The sequence below is a fragment of the Idiotropiscis lumnitzeri genome, chromosome 16 (assembly GCF_059441095.1).
Source record: "Idiotropiscis lumnitzeri isolate Australia: NSW breed Sydney's pygmy pipehorse chromosome 16, RoL_Ilum_1.0, whole genome shotgun sequence".
NCBI lineage: Eukaryota > Metazoa > Chordata > Actinopteri > Syngnathiformes > Syngnathidae > Idiotropiscis > Idiotropiscis lumnitzeri.
In genome coordinates, this window is record NC_142406.1 from 10,285,638 (window position 1) to 10,308,590 (window position 22,953).

Here is a 22,953-nt window from a genome sequence, read left to right on the forward strand (position 1 = left end):
CGCTATCTCTCATGTGTCCACTAGGTGGAGCTAGTTGACCGCTGTCAACCGAGCGGGGTCCCTGGATGCTGCGCGCTCCCCGCGGTCACCCGCTGGAGTCAGCGGATTACAAACTCCGGTTAAGTGGCGCACCTCCTCCCATTTTTCATCCAGAGTGAACCCAGGGAAAGGACAGCGTCCTGGCCGTGCTTGCCCGCTGGGAATTTGAATGCGGCTGTAATACTTGGTTGTCAGCGCCATCCTTCCTCAGCTCTGCAGTGTTTTGGGTGACTGAAATCCTAAAAGACAAAAGAGTGTGAGTGGAGGAGGGAGATGGGTCCGTAGACGGCGTGCTTGGTGCCTGTGATTGTCACGTCAACAGCGGCGAAGTTCTTTGCCTTGCTCGGACCTTCTCTCCAAGTCTCAGTGGGGTGAGTTTTGTGTTTGTGTGTGAAAGCTGCAGCTGTATATGTCCTCTGCACGAAAAGTGTGCTGCATGCTTTGCAGAAAAAATGCAGTGCATGTACATTTTGGCCTCATGTGGTGTTGTTAGATAAGAATTCCACCGTGTTTAACAGGCATTTGACGATGCATATTAAAAGCTGCCAGTGCAATAGGCAAAACATGAAATCCGAAAGCTGTTGCTTGAATTTGCAAAGAAGAGAAGCCCTGTTATCTCCTACATTGTGTGCTTCTTGATTTCTTCTTTCTTTCATCTTCTTTCACCCCCTCTTGCCCTCCCGCTTGTAATCCCCTCTCTTTCCCTTCATCTCTAACCACTGTGTCCTGATACCCATCCTATAAATCAATTTTGGGTGTCTTGTCAGTCAGCTGAACATAATTATGTCTCTTGTGTCATGACTAATAACCTACCTAGAGTTGCTTGACACGCTGCCTCTTTAGTGGAGCCTGCTGAAAGGCGATGCCACCATGCACCTTGTCCTGTAATCAATAAGGGCAATAGCAGTGGACTTGATTCTTCCTGTGACTGAATCATTAATGTCACATCTGTCACAGTCGCACATGCGCCGGCGAAGGTGAATGGGCAGATCGACACCGTCAAGGTAGAGCACCGATTGATTGTCACAGTCCGGAGGGAATAACCATTAGAGCGTTGAAGAAGTATTTCACATCAATCCTGACTTCTGTTTCAAGTACACAGCATTTTTTTCTGCTTGAGATGAGTGTCGAAATTTAAGCACCTGGTGCCACAGCCAACTTGCAATATCATTTTATATGGTCGACTAAAGCAAATAAAGTGAGGCTGTGTTTTTTTTTGTTGTTTTTTTTTTTGCCAAATAGGTTTTTCTTTTCATTTTGGCAGAACATTTTTTTTTCAAATCAAATCCCTCCTATAAACAATTAAAAAAAAATATTTCCGTAATTTTCCTTTAATTTAATTTGTTGTTATTGGTGTATGTGCAGTAGTATTAAAATGGACTAAATTAATCAAAGTTGCAAGGCTCCAGACTAACTTATTTTTTTACGAGGCACACAGTGGGCCCTAATCTAACATTTTAGAGGCACAAGTAGACAGTAAATCACTTGTTTTCACTATAGTACTGATAAATTGGGGAAGTGTGCACAAAAACAGAACACACCACCTTGGCACGTCAGTTGTATGTCGCACACCTTTCCTGTGCTTCTGTTCATGGCTGCATGTCAGTGAGCCCATCCGCTTTTACTTTGCTAAAAATAATGCGCGCGCACACACACACACACACATGTACAAGAAACATGAATTATGGAGGACGGGGGTAGCGAGATCCAGGTCAGAGTAAGACCCAGTTCCAGGATCTTAAATCCCTTCGGAGGACGCTACTAGACCACTGCATTAATATTCACTTTGTACCATCTAGCACATCTGCGGACCCGTGGTTGTCTTTTGGGGTGAGACTAACTGGCTGGAGGCTAGCTGAGGTTTGTACATTATGGACACACAGAATGGATTGTGCAGTTTTGTATCTTTTATACATGTGATGCAGTGTCTTCAGTCGCAATGAATTCACTATTGAGTTTAAAAAGATATCGGATTGTTCTGGCTCGACAAATGGCAGCACATTAACATTTATTAGAGTAATTAGTGGGCGTTTATTGATGATGCCGCGATGCCTTTTTAAGAGGGAGTTTTGTTGTTGTTGTTGTTTCTTTTTAATAGGCTATTACAAATTTATATACTATTCTACAGTACCACAGTGGCTCTCAAACTTTTTACACTAAGTATGAACTAAAAAAAAATACTGAGCTTGCCAAGTAACGCCATGACTAAAATGAAATTACAGTGGCACAGTGGGCCTAAGTGTTCATCAAAGTTTTTTTTTTTTGCTTTAAAATATATTGAAGATTGTTTTTTTGTATTGTACCATAACTCAACACAGTGATTAATATCTAAAGTGCCGGCAAGAAAAGTGAGTACACCCCTGAGTGAAATTGTCCAAGCCGGACGCAATTAGCGGTTTCACCCTCCTCGATACCCTTGTGACTCATCTGCGTGACCAAGTCTCAGGTGTGGGCAGGTGTGGTCTGTCTATCTAGTCATCTAGCTGTCTATCTGGCTCATGCTAAAATTACCCTGACACATGTGTTATTCTCTCTCTCTCCCTTTCTCCTTCTAGTGGGTGATTGTGCATTCACGATGACTAATATCTACGAGTCTGCAGAGGCCACGCTGGGATTCATCAGCTCGCCGTGCCTAACTAAAGTGGAGCTGAGAGTGGCCAGTCGGGGAATCTCAGACCGAGACGCCCTCTCCAAACCTGACCCTTGTGTGGTTCTGAAGATGCAGTCTCATGGCCAATGGTTTGAGGTACAGTCCACTGACGGAGAGAGAGAGAAAGAGAGGCACAATGGGGTGGAAATTGTGTGCTTTCTCCATCAATACTTTTTGAAAATTGTTTCTTTACAATTTGTCAAATCGACGCGAGCAGCATTTGATTCCTTTATGACCCATAATGTGATTTTTGGAGTGAATTACACTTCATTTTTCTTCTTTAACTTTGGCTAGTAGGGTTTATCTTACATGTGTAGCAGATGGGTTGCATTAACGTTTAAAAAGTTGGAGGGAAAAAAAAAAAAAGTAGGACGTCAGGGCAAAAGGGAAGACCCTGCATGTCGTCCTTTTATATCTAGAACGCAAAAACGGGATGCCGAGGCGCACTTCTACTCATGCATGGCGCCCGCTTGGGTGACCTTCATTTTGTGCCAATTGTGTATACGCGTGTGTGTGTTTAAGAGAGAGCATGCACACAAGAGTTAACAAAAGCCCATCCGCCGCACCACACTGATTTATGTTTCTGTTCTTTTCTTCCTTCGGGAGCAGAGAACGCAAGAACAATTATGTTCACTGTGTAGTCAAACAGCTAGTTGATAAGTCTGCACAATGTCGCGCTATCTAATTGTGTTTGTAACGGCTGCGGTGCTGAGAAGTCGGCTGATTCACAATCAATGGACACCGGCAGTCTGCTGGATATTTAATGACATCCTGTCTTTTGTACAGTTGCGAGGACCACGAAAACGACATTAAAAGTGCACCACAATAAAAATGGAACCGTTGCCATCTTCAAATTGTGCCTCATTGTACCCTTCAGGCCGGTTGTGTCGTTAGAGTCCACTTATTAGATTTATGGTTGACATTCATGTAGACTTTACATTGTGGGTCTGAAATAGAATTCAGATTTACAATACACTTTTTTTTTTTTGGGCCGTTATTTTCATATCTGCACTGCACCAAAATGCTTAATGCTAAAGGCGACACGAAAGGAGAATGGCCATAGGCTTACCCTCATCAATTTTCAAAGCGACGCAGCTGAAAATGAATGACAACATTACTTTGAATAAAAATGTGCGCCACGTGGCTATTCATCATGTCAGTCAGTATTGTGTTTGCTGCCTCCAAGTGGCCAAATATCAATTAAATTATGCATTTATGAAGGTTCTGTATATTCTCACCTTAAAAAAAAAAAGTTGAAGCTTCTGTAGGAATTCCATGTGAATTCTGGAATGCTGAGCTTTTGCATAATAAGTCTAAAACTCAAGTTTGTGTTGGTCGGAAGGTGGACCGGACGGAAGTGATCCGCAGCAGTAGCAGCCCAGTGTTCTCCAAGATCTTCCTGGTGGATTACTACTTCGAAGAGGTCCAAAGGCTGCGTTTTGAACTTCATGACATCAGCTCGGGCAACAACGGCCTCCGTGATGCTGACTTCCTCGGGGCTATGGAGTGCACCTTGGGGCAGGTCGGTGTAACGATTCTGCGTTGTGTGTGGCATGCGGTAGGTTTCTCTGTTCTCGGTGCACGTGTTATGTATGAGCTGGCTAGTGCATGTAAGACACACGAAGATCAACACTCCACATAAAGGTGCGCATAGTTATTCACTCCTTAGACGATGCAGCATCGTCTACTACGAGGAGACTCGATTTGGAATTCAGTTCATCGAGCTTTTAAAGCGCGAATCACACAATTGTGTCCTATTATTGCGGAGGTAGGGAGGCAAAGCGCCGCAGTGCATGGAATCCCAATGGGATGTTTTCTTTTTTTTTTTTTTTTTGCCTGAAGTCAGCGACTGTCACTAACATTATGGGATGGATGTCCTTGAGCCTTCACTTGCCGCACTGGGCCGCTTTAAACTAATTCCGGTCCGGAATGTGCACTATATTACAGTACGTGTATCTGCTAACTTACTTCCTAGATCGTATCCAAATGGGGTCATAAGAGAAAATTTAAAGTGATTTTGTGCTTTGCTCGAGGACACATGAGATCGGAAGTGAACTGGCACCTTTATAGTAACCATGAAATCTTTTTTCATACTATCACAATTTACAGCGTGGGTGGTGCCTTTTTATTGAGAGCGCCAATTCATATTTAAATATATGCATTATTTCGGAGTTTCACTCAGTAAACGAGGGCAAATAGAGGGGAAAATAGGCATCGTGCTCATTAAAAAGGCCGATGACCAAAGGTGATCTTCAGGAAATGCCAGCTCAGCATCTTAAAATTTCCGCTTTTGCCGCAACCGAAGGCAACAAAACTATCAAATGTTTATTTGCAGATGACCTGGCCAGCTCAAAGCTGGGAGATTTACGATGGCGAAAGCGAACGGGATTTGGATTACGGATCCAAGAGAACTGTTAGCCAGAGGTTTACTGAAATTGGATAACACAAAGCCAACAGCGTTTTCTTGTAAAGCGCTTTGTCTCGTTAGAGTCACATATTGCGCGTTTTGTTGATGCAGCTTGAAAACACCAGAGGCACTGATCTGCTGGGAAAAGCCGCGGGAGCATTGTGTCACGACACCGTTTTATCGTTTATTTTCCTGGACTTTCTGAGTAGTTGTTGAAGCAAAAGCAACAACAGCAATATTCAGTCTGCAATCTGACGGCCTTCAGGAAAAATGTGGATTCAGTGCTCCTTGAAATTTGCATCTTCAACTTGGAGGCTGGATCCTGCATCCAATTCTTGCATGCACGTTTGGATGTAATAGTTGACGCTGTCTGCAGTAACTGTCCGTAAAATGAATTACATTATTATATCAACACTTGTAAAATCAATATAATTGGTCTCATATATAAAGAGTTGTAAATTAATATAACCTAATGTGTTGTTTTTAGGTCTTTTTCCAAGTAAGGGCTTGGATGTAGACTCGGAACTACACTATAAGGGAATACTAACAGCTTTTTTTTTTTTATTAGAAACGGATTTATAATGTCCTTGCCAGAGTACACTTTTGGCCTCCACCAAATAACCTCACTTGATTTGTAAGCACTGAAGTGAAACGAGATGCCGGCGTTGACTGAATTGTTAAATACACCCATGCTCCATGGATGTATGCTTTGAGATACACATTTAATTCGTTTTGCAAGGTTACAGATCAAGTAGAGACTGTGCGGACAGCACATTGCCACTGCCTGACTAGTTTTGACAAACCAACCCAACCAATACAGACAGAAGGAAGCACATTTCCTTTTGATGTCACCCCCCCCCATAATGATATTCTCCATTTCCATGTATCGGTTCCAGATCGTCTCACAAAGGAAACTCACCAAAGCGCTCCTCAAGCAGGGAAATACTGCCGGCAAGTCTTCTATAATGGTATGATTTTTGAAATCAGCGAAACACACTCACTCACATCACATCTCGCATTCAGGAAAACGGGATGACAATTAATGTGACGACGTTGCACGTTCGCTGTGATCAGTGCCTCATTTCCATCTCATTTTCTCTCATCTCATCTTCCGTCCTCTGCGCACCCCTCTTCTCGCTTTCTCACTCGCCTCAAAAGGTGACGGCGGAGGAGCTGTCTGGAAACGATGACTACGTGGAACTCTCCTTCAGTGCTCGTAAACTAGACGACAAGGTTTGTGCGACTGCGTGGGCGCTCGCTTCCCTGTTTTTAATAAATGTTTATGTGTGCTGAGTGTCGGGTGTGTGGCAGCTGGGGTGGCCTGGTGAGATGGGTTTTCCTTTGCAATACGTGGAATGAAAGGAGGCCCGCTGAGATATTCGGGCACCTTAAGTAACCCCCGACTATCTCGGGCAAAGAGATAACTATATTAATTTTCAGGCTTCCCGTGCATGCACACAGGCACGGTCATGAATGACTAATCCAAACAGGTTGTGCCTTCGGGGGGACTGTGGAAGTAACCAAGGGAGAGGTGGGCAATTTAGAGTGAGAAGAAACAAGGGAGAAATAATGATTCCTTTAAGAGTGTGAATGATTTATGGTAATGCCTTATAGATTTATTTTCCCTCTGAAGGACTTCTTCAGCAAGTCAGATCCATTCCTGGAGATATTTCGAATAAATGATGATGGGAGTGAGTCTCTTGTACACCGGACCGAGGTAATTACCTGCTCGCATGGAGTGTTAATGACTTCATCTCTGGTAAGCATTAAGAGTTTTGTTTGTGTGTGTGTGTGTGTGTGTGTTCCCGCCCACCCCCCTCCCACGTATTCGTTCAGACGGTCATGAACAACTTAAGCCCCGTGTGGAAATCCTTCAAAGTTTCCTTGAACACACTCTGCAGCGGACACCAGGAAAGGGAGCTGAAGGTGAGTCTGCAATCGTTATTATTTACGGCAGGTCTTCCAAATTTGCCAACATCATTTTATTTATTTTGTTTCCACAATTTTAGAAGATTTTATCCAAAATAAAACATTTTAATGAGTAGGGCCATTTATGACACAATGAAACCATTTCCTTCTGACGGCAGATTGCAAATGAGTCCCGTCTGTGTATTCCATTTTACACCATCCTTATGAAATCATAAAATAGCTTACAAACTTGGAAACGGATGGACAGTACAATATTGTCCGACACATCAACTTTAATTTTCTCTCTTGCCATTTGCAATTCAAATTTAAACATTCCCCAACAACAACACTTTAAAACTACAGTTTATTTTTTATGAAAAAATTACCACACAAACTGTCTTTGTTTACACACGTGAAACAGCACAACTTTTAAATCGACAAAGTTTTATGACTCAAAATTGAAAACGACTTCTGCCAGCTGTGCCGATAATGATGCATTTAATCATTCAGAGGCTGCGATGCACACACATGTCATATTTATGAATGAAATACAATGGCATCCGCCGCACATATCGAATCTGCCTACCTGAGCCAGGATTAGATCCACCAAAATCTCGTTACACCACCCGCGCAACAACTTAGACCTAGTTTCACCTGGTCTCAACTTTAAGTTTAGTTTACTTTCTGTCATTAAATTGTCAGCTGCACCCGGGGCGTGTAATAAAAAACGCCCTCGGTCCGCCGGAATGCACGGTCAGCAGTAAACTCGTCATGAAGATGCATCAGTTTTTATGCAGAGCACACGTGCGCCTGTCTACAAAAATGGGGCCCTGCAGTTGCTTTTGGCACTTGTGTGTTTTTCAAGTTCCAAGTGGAGTTATTGTAGACTGAAATGCTGGCATTTTAGGCTGACACAGATTATTTTTCATACAGCATCTATCCTGCTTACGTATTAGATGAAGATTTCCGCCATGATTCCCATAAACAAATCACCACCAAGCCACGAGTTGACTTCAGGTCATGTTCACAATTGCGCGGCGTCATCGTGTTATTTAAAGAACAGGAGATGTGTGAACGATCCCAAATCACTAAACTTTCACCTTTGCTTGCCAGAATAGATTTGTGTCAATGAGTGTGAGAGTGGAGGCGCGCGCATCGACTTAGAACGCGATCCTTTTCTCCATGAATAAACATGAGCTTGGTCATTAAATATTCAAAGGCGTCTTAACTCTGCATGGTTCCTGACAGCAGGAGGAAAGGGCTAACGCACACACATACACGCCATCGGCGATGGTTTCCCGGGCTACCTGTTTGAAGCATCGGCGCTATAGTGAGGAATGGCACGGCGCAGATTTCTATCTCCCCGCCGCCTTCGTCTCACAAGGCTCTTTAGTGACCAATGCATAAATGCGTCACCGTTATCTTTGTGCATGCTTTTCCTACACTTCTACATGATCTCCGCCTCCGATACGGATTCAGTGAATCGAGCAAGGCTTTGTCTTTTATTTTATTTTTTTTTCTAACCCTCTTATGTCGCTGTCACCTTCATCACACACATACGCACAAATTACCGCCAAGTAGCAAGTCACGAACGCAATCCCCCCAAACATCACACTTTGGGTTCGGGCTCTTGCCAGTTAAAGTGGGAGATGGGGGGAATAAGAGGATTACCAGTGGTTGATGTTCCTAATCAAGCTTGGTTGAATTGGTTGTGATTGCTAATTGTTACGGTAACCTCACCCTCAAAGGTCACCGCGTTCTTCAACTGAATGACAATCCAAAGCATGTCTTTATGTTTGTGTTTCGCCGTTGACTACATTGTATCGATTTTTCCGCTTTAGCCGCTTTGAAATTAAACAATGCTGTCTTTTTGTTACGCTTGCTGTGGCCTGCTGACTCTCGCCTTTTCTTGAGGATTGCAGCCATTTATCTTGTTCAGTGGCTCCGTTGGGAGCTTACATGAGGCACACATAAACGGGCAAAACTACACCTGCGCACCAAAGAAAAAAAAAAACAGTGTCTCTCAGGCCACATCCCTCTCAGCATCTTCAGATTAATATTTCACCGCTCCATTGCCCCCCCACCAACACCTCGTTATCAATCATTCAACATGGCATTTCCCGAGTGTGTGTGTCTGTGTGTGAGTATTTGCTCAGGTGATGCCGCAGCTGCTCTCTAACTGGTGGGGCCGCGGGGGGTGGGGGGGCTCTGTCTTTTTTTTTTTTTTTTCAGTGCACCGTTTGGGACTGGGACTCGAATGGAAAGCACGATTTTATTGGCGAGTTTCAGACCACGTTTAAGGAGATGAGAGCAGAGCAGGAGGGCAAGCAGGTGAGGGTGTAGAAAAGCCGCATCACACCCTGAAAGCATTCGCAGTTTGAAGCCGTCGGGAGAAAGACTCACAATCACCGCGCATCTCATTATGTTGATTGTTCAAAAGTTCTTAGGTGAGACGTAATCAAAAGAGTCCGCTCGCACAAATCTTGTTACAAGTGCCTGACTACGAGAGTAATGCAAATGTTGCACAACTTCGGCTAACACTTTTGACACACAAAATAGCACAAATTTGTACTCGTATTGCTGTGAGAGGCAACTAGGAGCAACTGAATAAAAATAAATAAATAAATAAATAAAATGATCCAATGGGCTGCTCCAGAGCTTGTTTGTCCTTTCCGGCATGAAGGATGTCTTCCCAGATGTGCAAGTTCCCCATCATGCCATGGGCACTGACACAGACACATATCATCACCAATCCAGGCTACTGAACTTTGCTCTTCCAGCAATCTGTGTGCGACTTGTTCTCTCATAGTGTGAAGGACGCAATGTCCATGCGCTATATAAAGAAAGAAAACATTTTGGAAAAAGTCTGCGATCAATTCAGGGACACAGAAGTTGTTCAAGGATTTTTTTTTTTTTTTTTTGTACCACTCTGTTTGAATATAATTTTCAGTGCCGATATCAAGTGTTTACTTTTTTCCGAAAATTTCCAAAGCCAAGATAATAATCTCCTCTCATGCAGCCTTATCGAGCGACATCCTTTTCAAAATCTTTCAATTCATTGAGGTAATGAGCGCAGACGATTTCACCTTGTTGATTTTTAAGTGAATTTTCAGATATTAAACAGACAGTTGATTTAAACTGTAGAATAGATGAATTTATTATATTTGTTTTTACACCACAAATTTAAAATAAGAAACTAATTACGGACTGTAAACTGTATAAACATGTTATGTAATGATGGAAATGTTAACATTCGTCTGGCATGACTTTACTGTTCTGTATTTAACACTTACAAAGTGTTGCACTGTATAATATGAATTATAATTATTTTTTTTAATTTATCCCGTTTTAGTGGGAGTGCATCAATCCAAAATATCAGATGAAAAAGAAGAATTACAGAAACTCCGGGGTTGTTTTTCTCAACCACTGTAAGGTAAAGTATAAGCTCAGTTCTGCATGACGTAAGTTTAATAATGCGTTTGTAATGGTGTAACGTCCTATAATGAGAAAGAAAACACGTGAAATACCAGCAACAGCAATAATGGGCATAAAAAGATGGATTTTTTATTTTATTTTTTTTTATTTTTTTGCAGGTGTAAATTGTGACTACTTCTGCTCTATGCAGTAAATGCATGAGTGTTGTTCCGCTCGGTCGTTCCTCTGTGTGCAACTTTCTCCACAATAACCAAGAGTTGATTTGTCCTAAAACATATTTCCCTTGACAGATCATCAAAATGTATTCGTTCTTGGATTATATCATGGGAGGCTGTCAAATCCAGTTCACAGTGAGTTCCGTCAAGTCTAATCTTCACCAAATGGAAAGTGGTCTGCTTCTGCCTGCTCGTGCTGTGGGAGTACTTTACACATGCGTGCGTGGGGGTGTGTGTGTGTGTGTGTGTGTCCCAGGTGGCAATAGACTTCACAGCATCCAATGGGGACCCTCGAAACAGCTGCTCCCTCCATTACATCCACCCATACCAACCCAATGAGTATCTCAAAGCTTTAGTGGCCGTGGGGGAGATCTGCCAGGACTATGACAGGTACAGCGAGCAGTCCAACCATCGCCATTCACCTCATTTGGAGAGACACGCACACACACGCACAAAATCATTAATTCCCACTCCTTTCATCTTATTTTCTCTTTCTTGTCTCTTCAATGAATCATGGGTCTCTGCAGCGATAAAATGTTCCCAGCGTTTGGTTTTGGAGCTTTAATACCGCCTGACTTAAAGGTAGGTGGTGTGTGCGCGTTTGCAAGGTTTTGTTCCAGATGAAAGGCAAATACATGAGTGCGGCTGTACATTCTGTGTGACGTGAGCACTATTTTCTCTGCCCGCACCAAGGTGTCACATGATTTTGCCGTGAACTTTGATGAAGACAATCCGGAATGTGCCGGTGAGATTTTCACACGCAGATAGCTGCACTTCATTTTTCTTGAATCGTTCACATGCATCACAAGATGGAAATGGTTCGACAGTGTGACTTCTTCAGACAGTCAGGCCAATTTTTCTCCTCGGTTATCGCTCACGCACACACATCCTATCGGGAGATTTGTCACTATGCTACAGCAGCATTTCAAGGCTACAGAACACAGAGAAAAATAACACCAATCTGCATGTGTGAAATGGGATTCTGTTCTGTGCTCTGCACATTGCTGCTTACTTGCTGTGAGGTTCGATGTGCCATCTTTGGTTTGGGTTTATTATGTCATCATAAAGAAAATGTCCCGCCGTGAAGTCGCATGAGAAGAATGTGATTGTTTGAGCAAATACTTTTCCCGAGAGCGAAACCTTTGTCTTATTGACTTGCATGCATGTTTCAGGAATTCAAGGTGTGGTTGAGGCCTACCAGAATTGCCTTCCCAAGATTCAGCTCTACGGGCCCACCAATATCGCCCCCATCATCCAGAAAGTAGCCTCGTCCGCCTCAGAGGAGATGCACACCAAAGAGGCCATGGTGAGAGGGGGGAAAAAAAGAAGGTTTTAATACACGGGAGGTCACACATCTATGCTCTAACTCCTTCCTTCCTTTTTTATTTATTTATTATGTCCTCCCCTTTCTCAACCTCAAACGCCTCCCCTCCTGTGTCCCCGCCATAGGAATATTTCATCCTCCTCATTCTGACAGATGGCGTCATCACCGACATGGCCGACACGCGGGAGGCCATCGTGCACGCCTCCCACCTCCCCATGTCGGTCATCATCGTCGGCGTGGGCAACGCCGACTTCACCGACATGCAGATTTTGGACGGCGACGACGGCATCCTGCGTTCTCCTAAGGGCGAACCCGTCCTCCGAGACATCGTCCAGTTCGTCCCCTTTAAGGATTTCAAGCACGTGGGTGGCTAGGGCAATCGAGATGGCTGACACAAGTACAAGTCTGGAACGTTTAGTTTTGTCAAGTTTACTTTTCGAGCGTGCCTGTAGAACACAATCTAGTCTTAAGGTAGACAACTGAGGAGAAAGCACTTTCCCCTTTTCAGTTTCTACAACTTCCTCCTTACTCTTGCGAGCACAAAATGTGGTGGGTGAGCGTAATAATAAGCACATCAGCGATCTGTCTGTGTATATTTTCGTGCCCATGGGTGTACACAGTGGCATTGATTTAGTCAGGCTTTGACAGGGCCTGTTTGGCTGGATTTGTTCCGCTAAGTTTGCTCTGTGGCAGGTTGAGAAATCAACCAATTATGTTCTAAACAAACAGGAACGTGCGTGTGCTCGTGTGCGGGTGGATGGCGAGTGGGTGTCGGAAGATATGAACCTGAGGATCTCGATCAAAAGGATGTGCAGGACGTGGAAGTAAACAGTGAGTGTGGAGGTGAAGGCGTGGTTAGCCGGAGCGTGTGTTTTGGTGCGGGAGCGGGTCAACATCCGAGTGGAGCTAATGACAAAAGGGAGCAAGGGAGTGTGTGACAGAGGTGGAGAGGTGATTTTCTGCTCTGTCGTTTCTTTTCAGAGGGGATTAAGAAGAGCGAGCAAGAGTGTGACAGGCAGAGTTGGATGTATCAGGTTGGAAGGAGTGCAGTGGCAGTTTGGGTGGGGGGGGCGATTTGAGGAAGGGGAGGCAGAGCGGACTTTGATGGTGCATTGTCTCTGGGAATAATTTTGAGATAGAGAGCAAGCGGCTGACTTGGGAGTGTTTTGTGTGTGTTGGATGTGTGCAGGATGAAAAGTCAAGCGTGTTCAGAACTTTTGCCAATTTTCGTGTCTTGAGAGACCAGTGACCTAAATTTCTGATATATAAACTGCATTTCAAACAATTATTACAGAAATTTCAGGACTAAAAACTAAACGTCAATTACAGTATTCTTTTTTTAACCAAGAGCTACATAGCGTAAAAAAAAATCAAAACGTGTTCTTTTGCAGTTATAAATAGTAACAAGCCCATTTTGACAAAGTAAGGAGTAGAAAGTATAAACATGAGCTCAAAATAAAAACAAAGGCCTGAAAAATCTCAAGTTCAGTTCCCTCATTTTAAGGTGCTACCCTTTCCGACGCCAACCACGTCCCAGCGGACCACATGTTGAAGATTTTGGGTTCCCCATACAAGCTTGTCTGATCACGTCAGTCTCACCGTGCTCAGTCGATGACAGCATCAGGCTCGACAGTGAATTCCAGCCTGCAAGAGTCACGCATGGCTAGCGATGCGAAAGTCTTCTTAACGTATTCCGTTTTCTCTCTCTCTCTCTCGCTCTCTCTGTCTGTCTCTTCATTGGCAGGCGTCCCCAGCTGCCCTGGCAAAAAGTGTTCTGGCAGAAGTCCCGAACCAGGTGGTGGATTACTACAACGCTAAAGGCATCAAACCCAAGTGTATGTCGGACTATGAGTCAACACGGACCTTCAGTCCCTGACGGTGGACTTGCTATGTACCTGTTTACACTCCGATACAAATGTGCATTGCGTAACCCACACGTACATCGATGTAAATACGTAGACACTTGCCTAGCTCAGAGAAATAGCTTGTTCTCGTGAACCTCTTTGAAACCCCATCGATGACTAGTGCATGTTTGGCCTTGATGGCAATACCTTGTATATCTTACAGATCTTTATAGAAACGAGTTTACTGAAACAGCATGCACACCTCAGCCAACCCAAAGAAGTGACACTGTACCTTATTTGTATAACTAGCAAGTGCATAGATCACACAAATGTGATGGAATGTATTCCCAAAACGAGCATTGCACTTTGTATTGACGATTTACATGAGTATTAGTTTCCCTGTTAGTCTTTTTTTTTTTTTTTTTTTTTTTTTGCATCAATTCTGCGAGCAAATCCCTCATAGAGGCTTGCTGGTTATGAAATAAAGTACCTCTGTCATTTCAAAGACATTACGGGCTGTTTTTTTTTTCTAGGGGGCATAAATAACTGAAAAATTTTAATAATTTCTTAATAACCTTCCTAAATTGTCAAGAGTTTTGCAGGGATAGCTAGGTGTGTGTTGTGAACACTAATCTGTGAATTGTTTTTTTTTTTCCCTGTAAACTGCATGTTGATTAATAATAAAGTCACTTTGTTTTTCTCATTCGGTGCAGTTTGCCGTGTGTGCCTGTCGCGGTAAGTGTGTGTGTGTTTGAAGTGTAAAATCGATCCCCTCTGTGAGGGCAATTCTAAAAAAAAAAATAAATAAAAAAAAAAGAAGCAGATGAACACACAAGGCGAGGCTGGGGGCGCAGATGTCTCATACTGGAGAATTAAATGAACTCGGCGGAGGGGAGTTTAGCAAAGAAATGGGAATTGCAGAAGATACCAAAGGTCTTCAACCATTTATTTCGATAATTCCCACCATACTAATGTGGAGATCCTTTTAAAATCTCAATTGAGTGCTTTTTCAATATAGGCAGCCTGGCAGGTTAGACTTTGAATATATTTATTTCGAATCGCCATCCATCATCACAAAGCACACGTTTAAAGATGAATTTTGGTCACGATGACCTCGCAAATTAAATTCCGCAGGCACACTGCCAACATCTTGTCTAAAGTATTCCCAGGAAAGTGCAAGCTGTTATATCAGAAAATGGAGGACTAACTATTTACTTAGTGGTTCACTTCCTGCGACAATTAAGATGCGTCCGAATCTGTTTGCTTAGGTGCGAACAAGCACACAATTTCTAATCTGTGAAGGTCAAGAAGGGAAAACAGTTTGTTTGCTTTTGATTGTCTCAGCTCCTTTGGTGCCGTCTTTCTGAGCACATTGCACACACTGAATGAAATGATTTACATAATATGCAAACCTCCAGTGAGCAACTGAGTCAAACCTCTTTGTCACTCGCAGACAGCCCCAAGTTGTGCGTGCGACACACTTTGTTTGGATACACAAAGAGCAGCGGTCCATACACATTTGGGCTTGTTGCGTGTGATTTCCTGGTGACCATTCCTTCGCCTCAAGGCAACTGGGATATATTCCAGCTATGCCTGTGACCTTGAACAAGAAAAGTGGGTTGAAAGACGGATGGAATCATCTGTCTTTATTATTGGAAAACAGAGCAAGAAAAGGGTCTCACCTGCAATTGGGTCAGTCAAAACTCTCGGTAAACGGAACACATTTTTCTGGAACGACAACCTCAAAACTTGAGGCACACTTTACATGACCTTGAGATGTCATATGATCAAGGTTTATGTGCAGCCAAGAAGATAGATACTATATGTGTTCCACTATATTCACACCTCTGGGCAATTTTGAGGCTTAACCTTACATGCATCGAAGATGGCAGGAGAAAATCTGCTGACCACTCATCCACCACAATGACACTAAAAATGTTGTTATTGTTGTTTTTCTAAACTTTTATTTATTCAGGTAAGGCAGTTGATAACTATTTGTAAAGCTGACCTCTTTGCAGACCACAAGTTAAACATTATGATACCAACAGTTGGATAAAATTTGATTTTTAATTTCACCCCTCATGTATGATTATAAAAATATTTATATTCATCACGACCATATATGAAACTAACTAACTCTGTTCCCCCAACTTTATTGAGAATCACTAATCCAAGGAACTAAGTAATTAATTAACAAATTCAACATAACTGATGAAAACTGAACCATGAAACAAAAATGTCCTGTTACAAAATGTAATAGGGACACAATATTGAATATATCATAATAATAATTTAATAATATTAATATTGAGTTTGACTTAATTGTGACCTAAACGAATTCCACATGAACAATGTAAGACTGCGAGAAATGAAATATAAAAAATCTTTCAAGATGCTATTTTTTTATTTTTTATTATGATTATTATTATTATTTTGTATATATATATATATATATATATATATATATATATATATATATATATATATAGTATATAGCGGAACCTTTGTCAGGGAACCCTTGCACTGGGGAATTTGGTTCTCAAACACCGGAAATGCACGGGGTGACATTTGGAACAGGGCACCGCTGGATACCTGCGCGCATGGATTTACTCGTAGTTAAATCTTAGATTCTTGTTCTCATTCCTATTCTTCTTATTATTATTTTTTAAATTTATATTAATATATCAGGGAATATAACGAAATGGCGACATGGGGTTGCCGACTTCTTCAGCGCGGAACTCGTCTGCTTTCTCTCCGAACAGCAGCTGAAAGGTGGCTAATGCGAACTAATTTGCCTTCAATTGTTTGACTACTTTTTACTGTTATGCTTGCTTTTTGTCGAGCATGTTTGTATTTCATTTGGTGTCCCTGCGACATGATTTGACTCTATGTGCTAAATACTAACATGTTTAATTATCATGAACAAGATAATTGCAGTGACTTCATGGGGAAAAGTAAGGACACATTGATTGAACGTTGTACACATATACATGATTATAAAAATGCTGGTGGAAGTATAATAGTTTAAAGTTGACTGATATTCACTTCGTTGTGTTATTAGATTAATGTGTTGAACCGCACTGCTTTATTCAGAGAGTCAATTCGAGCATATTGTCACCCCTGTTGCAGCTCCATTCAGTCATCGACTTGTGTCAGGACTATGAAGACGCCAACATGGTTTGACGAGCACCTCACAGACGAAAACCAAGAATACATGAGAAGGGAAACGGCCAAGGAATACAGACAACAGACCGCGGACAAGCTCAACCCGTTAAAGGACGAACCATGGCAGCGACATGAATGGGCAGAAGGTGGGTGGGTGTCCTGACAAGAAACCATCTTGTTTCCTGTCATGTTTTTATAATCTGCGTTTGTTTTAGGGAGTCGAAGAGTTGGCCTGGTAGCTGTGAAGCTGGGGATGGCTCCTATATGGTCAAAAACTGGAGAAAGACATGTCATCACTATGCTGCAGGTGAAAGCGGAATCATATTTTGTAGTTATACTGTATCGACAGTATGTGCTTTTGTCAAAGTACCTCGGGGATGAAAAAAATTACACACTTGACAACCCCTTTTTTTGCCTAGTTGAAATCAGTATTTAATTTACTGGGTTGCTCAAATGTTGTGTATTCCTCTTCGTTGCTATGTGTCCATAGTTAAAAATGAAGAGGAAAAAAAAGGACATGACATCCTACTTTGACACCACAGCGATGAATAAAATTGAGGCAGACATTGAGACAGCAACATGATGATATTGTGAGAGCTGAGGAGAAAACACAAGTTGAGAGCGCCACTGAGAGAGGACTTGAGAGACTCTGGTTTTAAGAGCAAGGGCACCGTGCAGGAAGGACAGACAGATGATATGAAGTGAATGATCCTTTTCTTTTCCTTATTCAGGTTCAGGACTGTCATGTAATAAAGCACTTGCCCAAAGAAGAATATGATGGACGCACTGCTGCTCTTGTTGTGGGAGGAAAAAATGCATCGCCATTCTATGTAAGAAACATTTGTGTATTGTAGTAAAACTGCATTAGACCAGATTTCATTAATTTTGCTCTGTCAATATCTTCCAAAAATAAAATAGGACTTATACACATTAGCTCGCCCTGATTAATTACATTAATTAAATTTCATTGTTTAATTTTTTTTCTACCTTTCCTGATTGAATTACATTGATTTAAAACAAACACATTGAAAGATTATCTCACGTTACCATTTTAAATCCATCAGAGAAGTAACGGCTCATTAAGAGTCGATATTAGATTATTGTTCCCTGTGATCTACGCAGCATGAATGTCTTCTCAACATTCATTGAACGGCGCAATAATAGCATCGCTCGGCCGTAACGCACTCAGCCAGCACATTTTTCCTTATTATAGTTCTAGGCACATATCATGAGCGTGACAAAATCATATCAGTGCGTTATGGAAATATAACTAGGTTATCGTGTTGTGCTCCTATTGGGACCTACCCTGTATTTGTTTTTATTTTTTTATGACAGCACTACCGCAGTCTCGAAATTGTTGTCACGATACGTATGGATGGAAAAAAAACTATCCCGAATTGGTGTATAAAAAAAAAAAGTCACCAAGAAGTTTACTTGTGTCTCTGTTCAAAGTAGGAATTTATTATTTTTAAATTATTATGAGTATTATTTGAAAAAAAAACAAATGCGTCGATAAAAAGATGCTAGTCCACATTACTCCATTAACCTTCATTTCATGTTCGTACCATGTAAGCATAGCACCTCTCAAATTAATACGCTCTTATTTCACAGAGACAACTGGCTATTTATTTGAACAAGGTTAAGCCACACTTTCATCCATCACCTGTGTGCATTTACAGTTTGAATCCCTCCGCCTGTCCATCTGTCTGTGTGTCTATCTGTCCCCGTGCGTCTGTTTCATCGCAGCTGTCTAAACGTAATTGAAGCTCAATAGCTTTTACAGCTGCTTTGTCCCACCAACATCATTTGGATGCTGACTTTGACGATCCTAATAAACCTGAAGGTGACTCAGAACCACTTATCAGAGCAACATCGAGCGACAGCAAGTTATTGACCTCGCCGCTTTCGTCCCCCCCCGAGGAAACGTTAAGATGTTTTTAAGGCCTTGTCGGTCCTCCGTCGCTTCTTCATGGATGCTTTACTGGCGTCTCCTTGTCAACTGCTTTTGAATTCTTTTCACACTTAAAGTCGGAGTTTGTCGGAGTGAAACGTACTTGGCAGGCTGATTCTCAGGCAACAGAAGGGGAGAGGGTGTTTTGGAGTGACTGGAGGGGCTGAGTAGAATGCGAGCAAATGTCAGACCCATTGCCAAGTGTGTCTGCGCGTGTGTGTGTGTGCGCGCGCGCATCCGCTTGGCTCCTGCGCAATCCTAACAGGCCCGCTGTCAGATTTTAAAATGCCAGCATCTGACTGCGGCTCACTGCTGGTTCTTCTTCATTGCTTTATTCCCTCCACCCTTCTCTCCACACATCTTAACATTCTCTTTTTGTGTGCCTTTCTATCCACCTGACTGACAGAAATCTGAAAAGCGGATGGAGTTGTTCATGAATGCAGGAGTGCCTCCAAAACAAAAAACCACCACCTTTAAAGTCTCGGACAATGCTATCATTAAACCTGGTATGCGCTCATGTCATTTAATTAATTAATTTAATTGCAACGTGACTTTCCAAAAAGCATCTCAATCGTTATGCTTCCGTGTTTGCGTGTCTGACCAGGCACTCCGCTGTACGCTGCACATTTCCGTCCAGGCCAATATGTGGACGTCACAGCCAAATCGTAAGTTCTGCTCTTCCCCTGTGAACTTTTATCCTTGGCTTCTTGCACACCTTTTTTTTTTTTCCTCATACATCCTGTTCTGCATGCATGACACCGACACTGTCACCCTTGTACAAGTACAGCTGAATAATTAATCAAATTTGAATGATTGCACTAGAGTACAATTTTCAAATCAGTACCCTCAAGTTTTATATTCTTTATCTTCTGTAAAGAACAGCTAATATTAGTGCCGAACTGATAACTAAGTCGTCTCAGTTACCAGTACATCTGGCTCTTTCTCTTAAACTGCCCTCTAGTGGCAAAGTTGGGCACACCAGATGGAACAGCAGTCTTTTTCGTTTTAATTGTGTCATTCCTGCATGTTTTGTGTTTATGAGTCCACTACAGGGATACTTTAACCTCATTAAAATGCACATTAAAACATTTTATGGAAACTCTCCGACTTCACAGATATATGTCCTGAATGCATGTGTGTGCAGTATTGGTAAAGGCTTTCAGGGCGTCATGAAGCGTTGGGGATTCAAAGGTCAGCCAGCCAGCCACGGACAAACCAAAACACATCGCCGACCAGGAGCGTCCGGACCCGGAGGAGTAAGACATGCGCACGCTCACTCACACACGCACATACACCCAAATTCTTCCCGTATTTAAAATGAGCAGTTCCGTTAATATAAGCTCGTATGGCCATTGAACTGCTCTCAGGATCCAGCCAAAGTTTTTAAAGGCAAGAAGATGCCGGGCCTAATGGGCAACATCTACGTCACAGCGTATGGACTGAAGGTGAACACATTCACGCGCACATACATGCATAAATAAAAACAACAGCTTCGACCTTGAGCGTCCGTGATGGCAATTTCAGCGCAATCATTTTCTCATTCGTCCGCCCTCTCTCTGACACTCCCTTGCAGATATGGAGAGTCAATACCAAGCACAATGTGCTGTATGTTAACGGCTCCGTCCCTGGCCACAGGAACTGCTTACTGAAGGTAAAAATCATCACTCGCACGCGGGCACGTCTTTAAAAGTGAACTTTGCAGACAGTGGTCGACCCCCGCGTAGCTGCTGGGGGAGATGGAGATGAGTGACCTTGCACCTGTAGGGGAGCATCTCAACCTGTGAGGCACTGTGATCCATCCTCATTGACACAGTGCTATATCAGCATTGTGAACGTGTGTGTGTGTGTGTGTGTGTGTGTGGGCTGGAGTGGGGGGGGGGACGCACTTTAATGATCTTAGTGATATCCACACCATCCATCTCCATACTCGGCCGGCTGGGCTCATCACGCTTGTGCGTGCACCGCCTATTATTTGTTTTACAGACGAGCAATAATGAATACAAATGCGCTAAGCTTTTCACCACGTTCAGCCTTGTAACTCCACTCACTTCAGATTACATTATCCCAAGGGGTACACGTGCAGTTTAATAACATGCGTTATTGAATCTTTCGTTATTCTGTTGGGTCCTTGTGTCTCTGGAGTGTTTTTAAAATTCAAATTGCACCTGTTACCGAGAACATTTTCAACTTGGGTGAGCACCTTGGGTAAATAGTGAACATTTCTACAAAAAAGTGGCTTCAAGCGTTTTAAAGCGACTTCCAGTTGATTGTTTATTATCAAACATTCTTTTTTTTGTGGAGGAGGCTGGAATGGATTAAATGCCAATTCCATTCATTTCAATGGGCAAAGATGATTTGAGATACAAGTGAGTTGCGAGCGTGGTCATGCAACAAATTGAACTCTTATTGCAAGATTAATTTAATTTAGAGTGCGTGAGTTTTATTTTTTTTTCCATGACTTAATTATTTAGTGTATTGTGACCAAAATGTAACATCTGTGGAAGAATGCCTATTATATTAAAAAAAAAAAAATCCAGCTTGCATTATTTAGAAAAAAACTAATTAACCCACATAGCCTCCTTCGGAGCAGCTTAAAAAAAACAAAACACGATTAACATCCTTCACACCATTTCAGGACGACAAATTAAAAACGGGACACAGATAAGGCAAATTGTGTACAAGATGCTACCACCCAGCTTCATGACGTTACACGCCTGCTTGCATCGGTGAGCAAAGGAATTCAGTGCAACATCTTCCTGCCTTTATTTCCTGTTTTGCTCTTCATATACACACCTGGGCAAAATTGATTGGTGCTGCGCTGTTCACGAAAGATAAACCCACAGTCGTCACAGAAATAACTTTAACGTGATTACGATGAAAATCTGCCATTGTTTTCAATGGCGTTTCAACAAAAATATTTATAAAAAAAAAATGAAATAGGCCTGGACAAAAAATGATGGTACTCGCTGTGCTGTTTGGTGCGTACTACGCTAATCACGGACTAGAGGAAGCAAAGGAGCCAGTTGTCTCAAGCGACGAGGAAGAAAATCATAAACAAGCACATTGAAGCTAAAAGATGTGAGACCATCTCCAAGCAGCTGCATGTCCCTCTCACTACAGTTCCACAATTTAGTCAAGAACTATGGGGTAGGGTTATCAACGTTCTGTGTGTATGTGCGATATGTTCCAGGTACGGGATAGCCATCTGCCTCACAGGTTGTCCACCCTGCGCCGCCCACCTTTCCCCACCTTCTTCATGGAGGAGGAAGGCGACCTTGCTGAAGACCTTTATGACGACGACGTGTTCATTCACACAGAGGCATCATTATCCCTCACCTGACGACACACACGCACAGGCGCACCCCCCCCCCCCCTCCCTTGCTATTGTGAACCTCCAATAAAGTGTAACTCGGCTAAACCTCTTGAGTTTCTTTCCTCCGAAACCATGGCAACTAGAAATGATGTCACAAGAGGATCCCCAAGCAGAGAGAGAGAAGTATAATATCAGCGAATGTGCCAGCATCGACAAATGTTTGCTCTCTTTCACAGAGACCCGAGTGAAGAGTCCGTAGACAGGAGGCAAATGATAGGACTGCCGTGGAAGTCAACACAAAGGAGTTAGAAACAGGAAGGACAAAGGGCAAAGGTGAGCCATGGGGAAGGGTGGTGGCTGACAAAGGTTTGACATTTGGGCTTAAGAGGATAAACGAGGACATTAATGTTGCAGCAGGAGGCGACCGGTGCTTAAGTACGCTTGTGTGTTTGTGCTCAGCACTATTTAAATGAGGAAATGTCCTGTTGCGACCCTGGTACTTCCTCCCTTGCACCGTGGGGACCCTTCAAATGAGAATCCTGGCCTCCAAATTATGATTAAACACGACCCCAGAGGCTTGGATTCAATTCATGGCCTCCATTCAATATTATCGATCACTAAAGTATAACTTAAAACAAACAGCGGGGGGAAGGTAGAAATGTGTCGCTGGCTGGCCTTTAGCGCGGCAATAAATACTTGCTA

At 42.6% G+C, this 22,953-nt stretch overlaps 3 protein-coding genes across 4 annotated transcripts in view; all 3 read left to right on the plus strand.

The window, feature by feature from the left end:
• The first annotated feature begins 24 nt into the window (after positions 1 to 24).
• cpne4b (copine IVb) lies at positions 25 to 14,525 on the plus strand. Of its 2 annotated transcripts, none has more exons than XM_088318444.1 (16): positions 25 to 410; positions 2,595 to 2,785; positions 4,032 to 4,211; positions 5,993 to 6,064; positions 6,255 to 6,329; positions 6,730 to 6,813; positions 6,933 to 7,022; positions 9,237 to 9,335; positions 10,357 to 10,437; positions 10,730 to 10,789; positions 10,911 to 11,044; positions 11,182 to 11,236; positions 11,348 to 11,399; positions 11,827 to 11,960; positions 12,104 to 12,340; positions 13,723 to 14,525. In XM_088318444.1, the coding sequence occupies exons 2-16, from the start codon at positions 2,615 to 2,617 to the stop codon at positions 13,852 to 13,854; spliced, it is 1,656 nt and encodes a 551-aa protein (XP_088174570.1). In that variant the 5' UTR covers positions 25 to 410; positions 2,595 to 2,614; the 3' UTR covers positions 13,855 to 14,525. The 2 variants fall into 2 exon arrangements, with proteins under 2 accessions (XP_088174570.1, XP_088174571.1); XM_088318445.1 differs by lacking the exon at positions 25 to 410 and adding an exon at positions 1,855 to 1,899.
• Positions 14,526 to 16,338: 1,813 nt separating this feature from the next.
• Positions 16,339 to 22,302, plus strand: mrpl3 (mitochondrial ribosomal protein L3). The gene is made up of 10 exons (XM_088318569.1): positions 16,339 to 16,594; positions 16,952 to 17,133; positions 17,203 to 17,294; positions 17,719 to 17,817; positions 19,345 to 19,444; positions 19,543 to 19,603; positions 20,083 to 20,194; positions 20,306 to 20,383; positions 20,512 to 20,589; positions 22,129 to 22,302. Exons 1-10 carry the CDS (start codon positions 16,524 to 16,526, stop codon positions 22,276 to 22,278), a joined length of 1,023 nt encoding a protein of 340 aa, XP_088174695.1. The 5' UTR covers positions 16,339 to 16,523; the 3' UTR covers positions 22,279 to 22,302.
• The window catches only part of aste1b (asteroid structure-specific endonuclease 1b), a 32,200-nt gene continuing 31,548 nt past the window's right edge, over positions 22,302 to 22,953 (plus strand). Inside the window, exon 1 of the mRNA XM_088318565.1 lies at positions 22,302 to 22,584. The gene's annotated coding sequence lies outside the window, so the exon portion shown is untranslated. The remainder of the gene's footprint in view (positions 22,585 to 22,953) is intronic.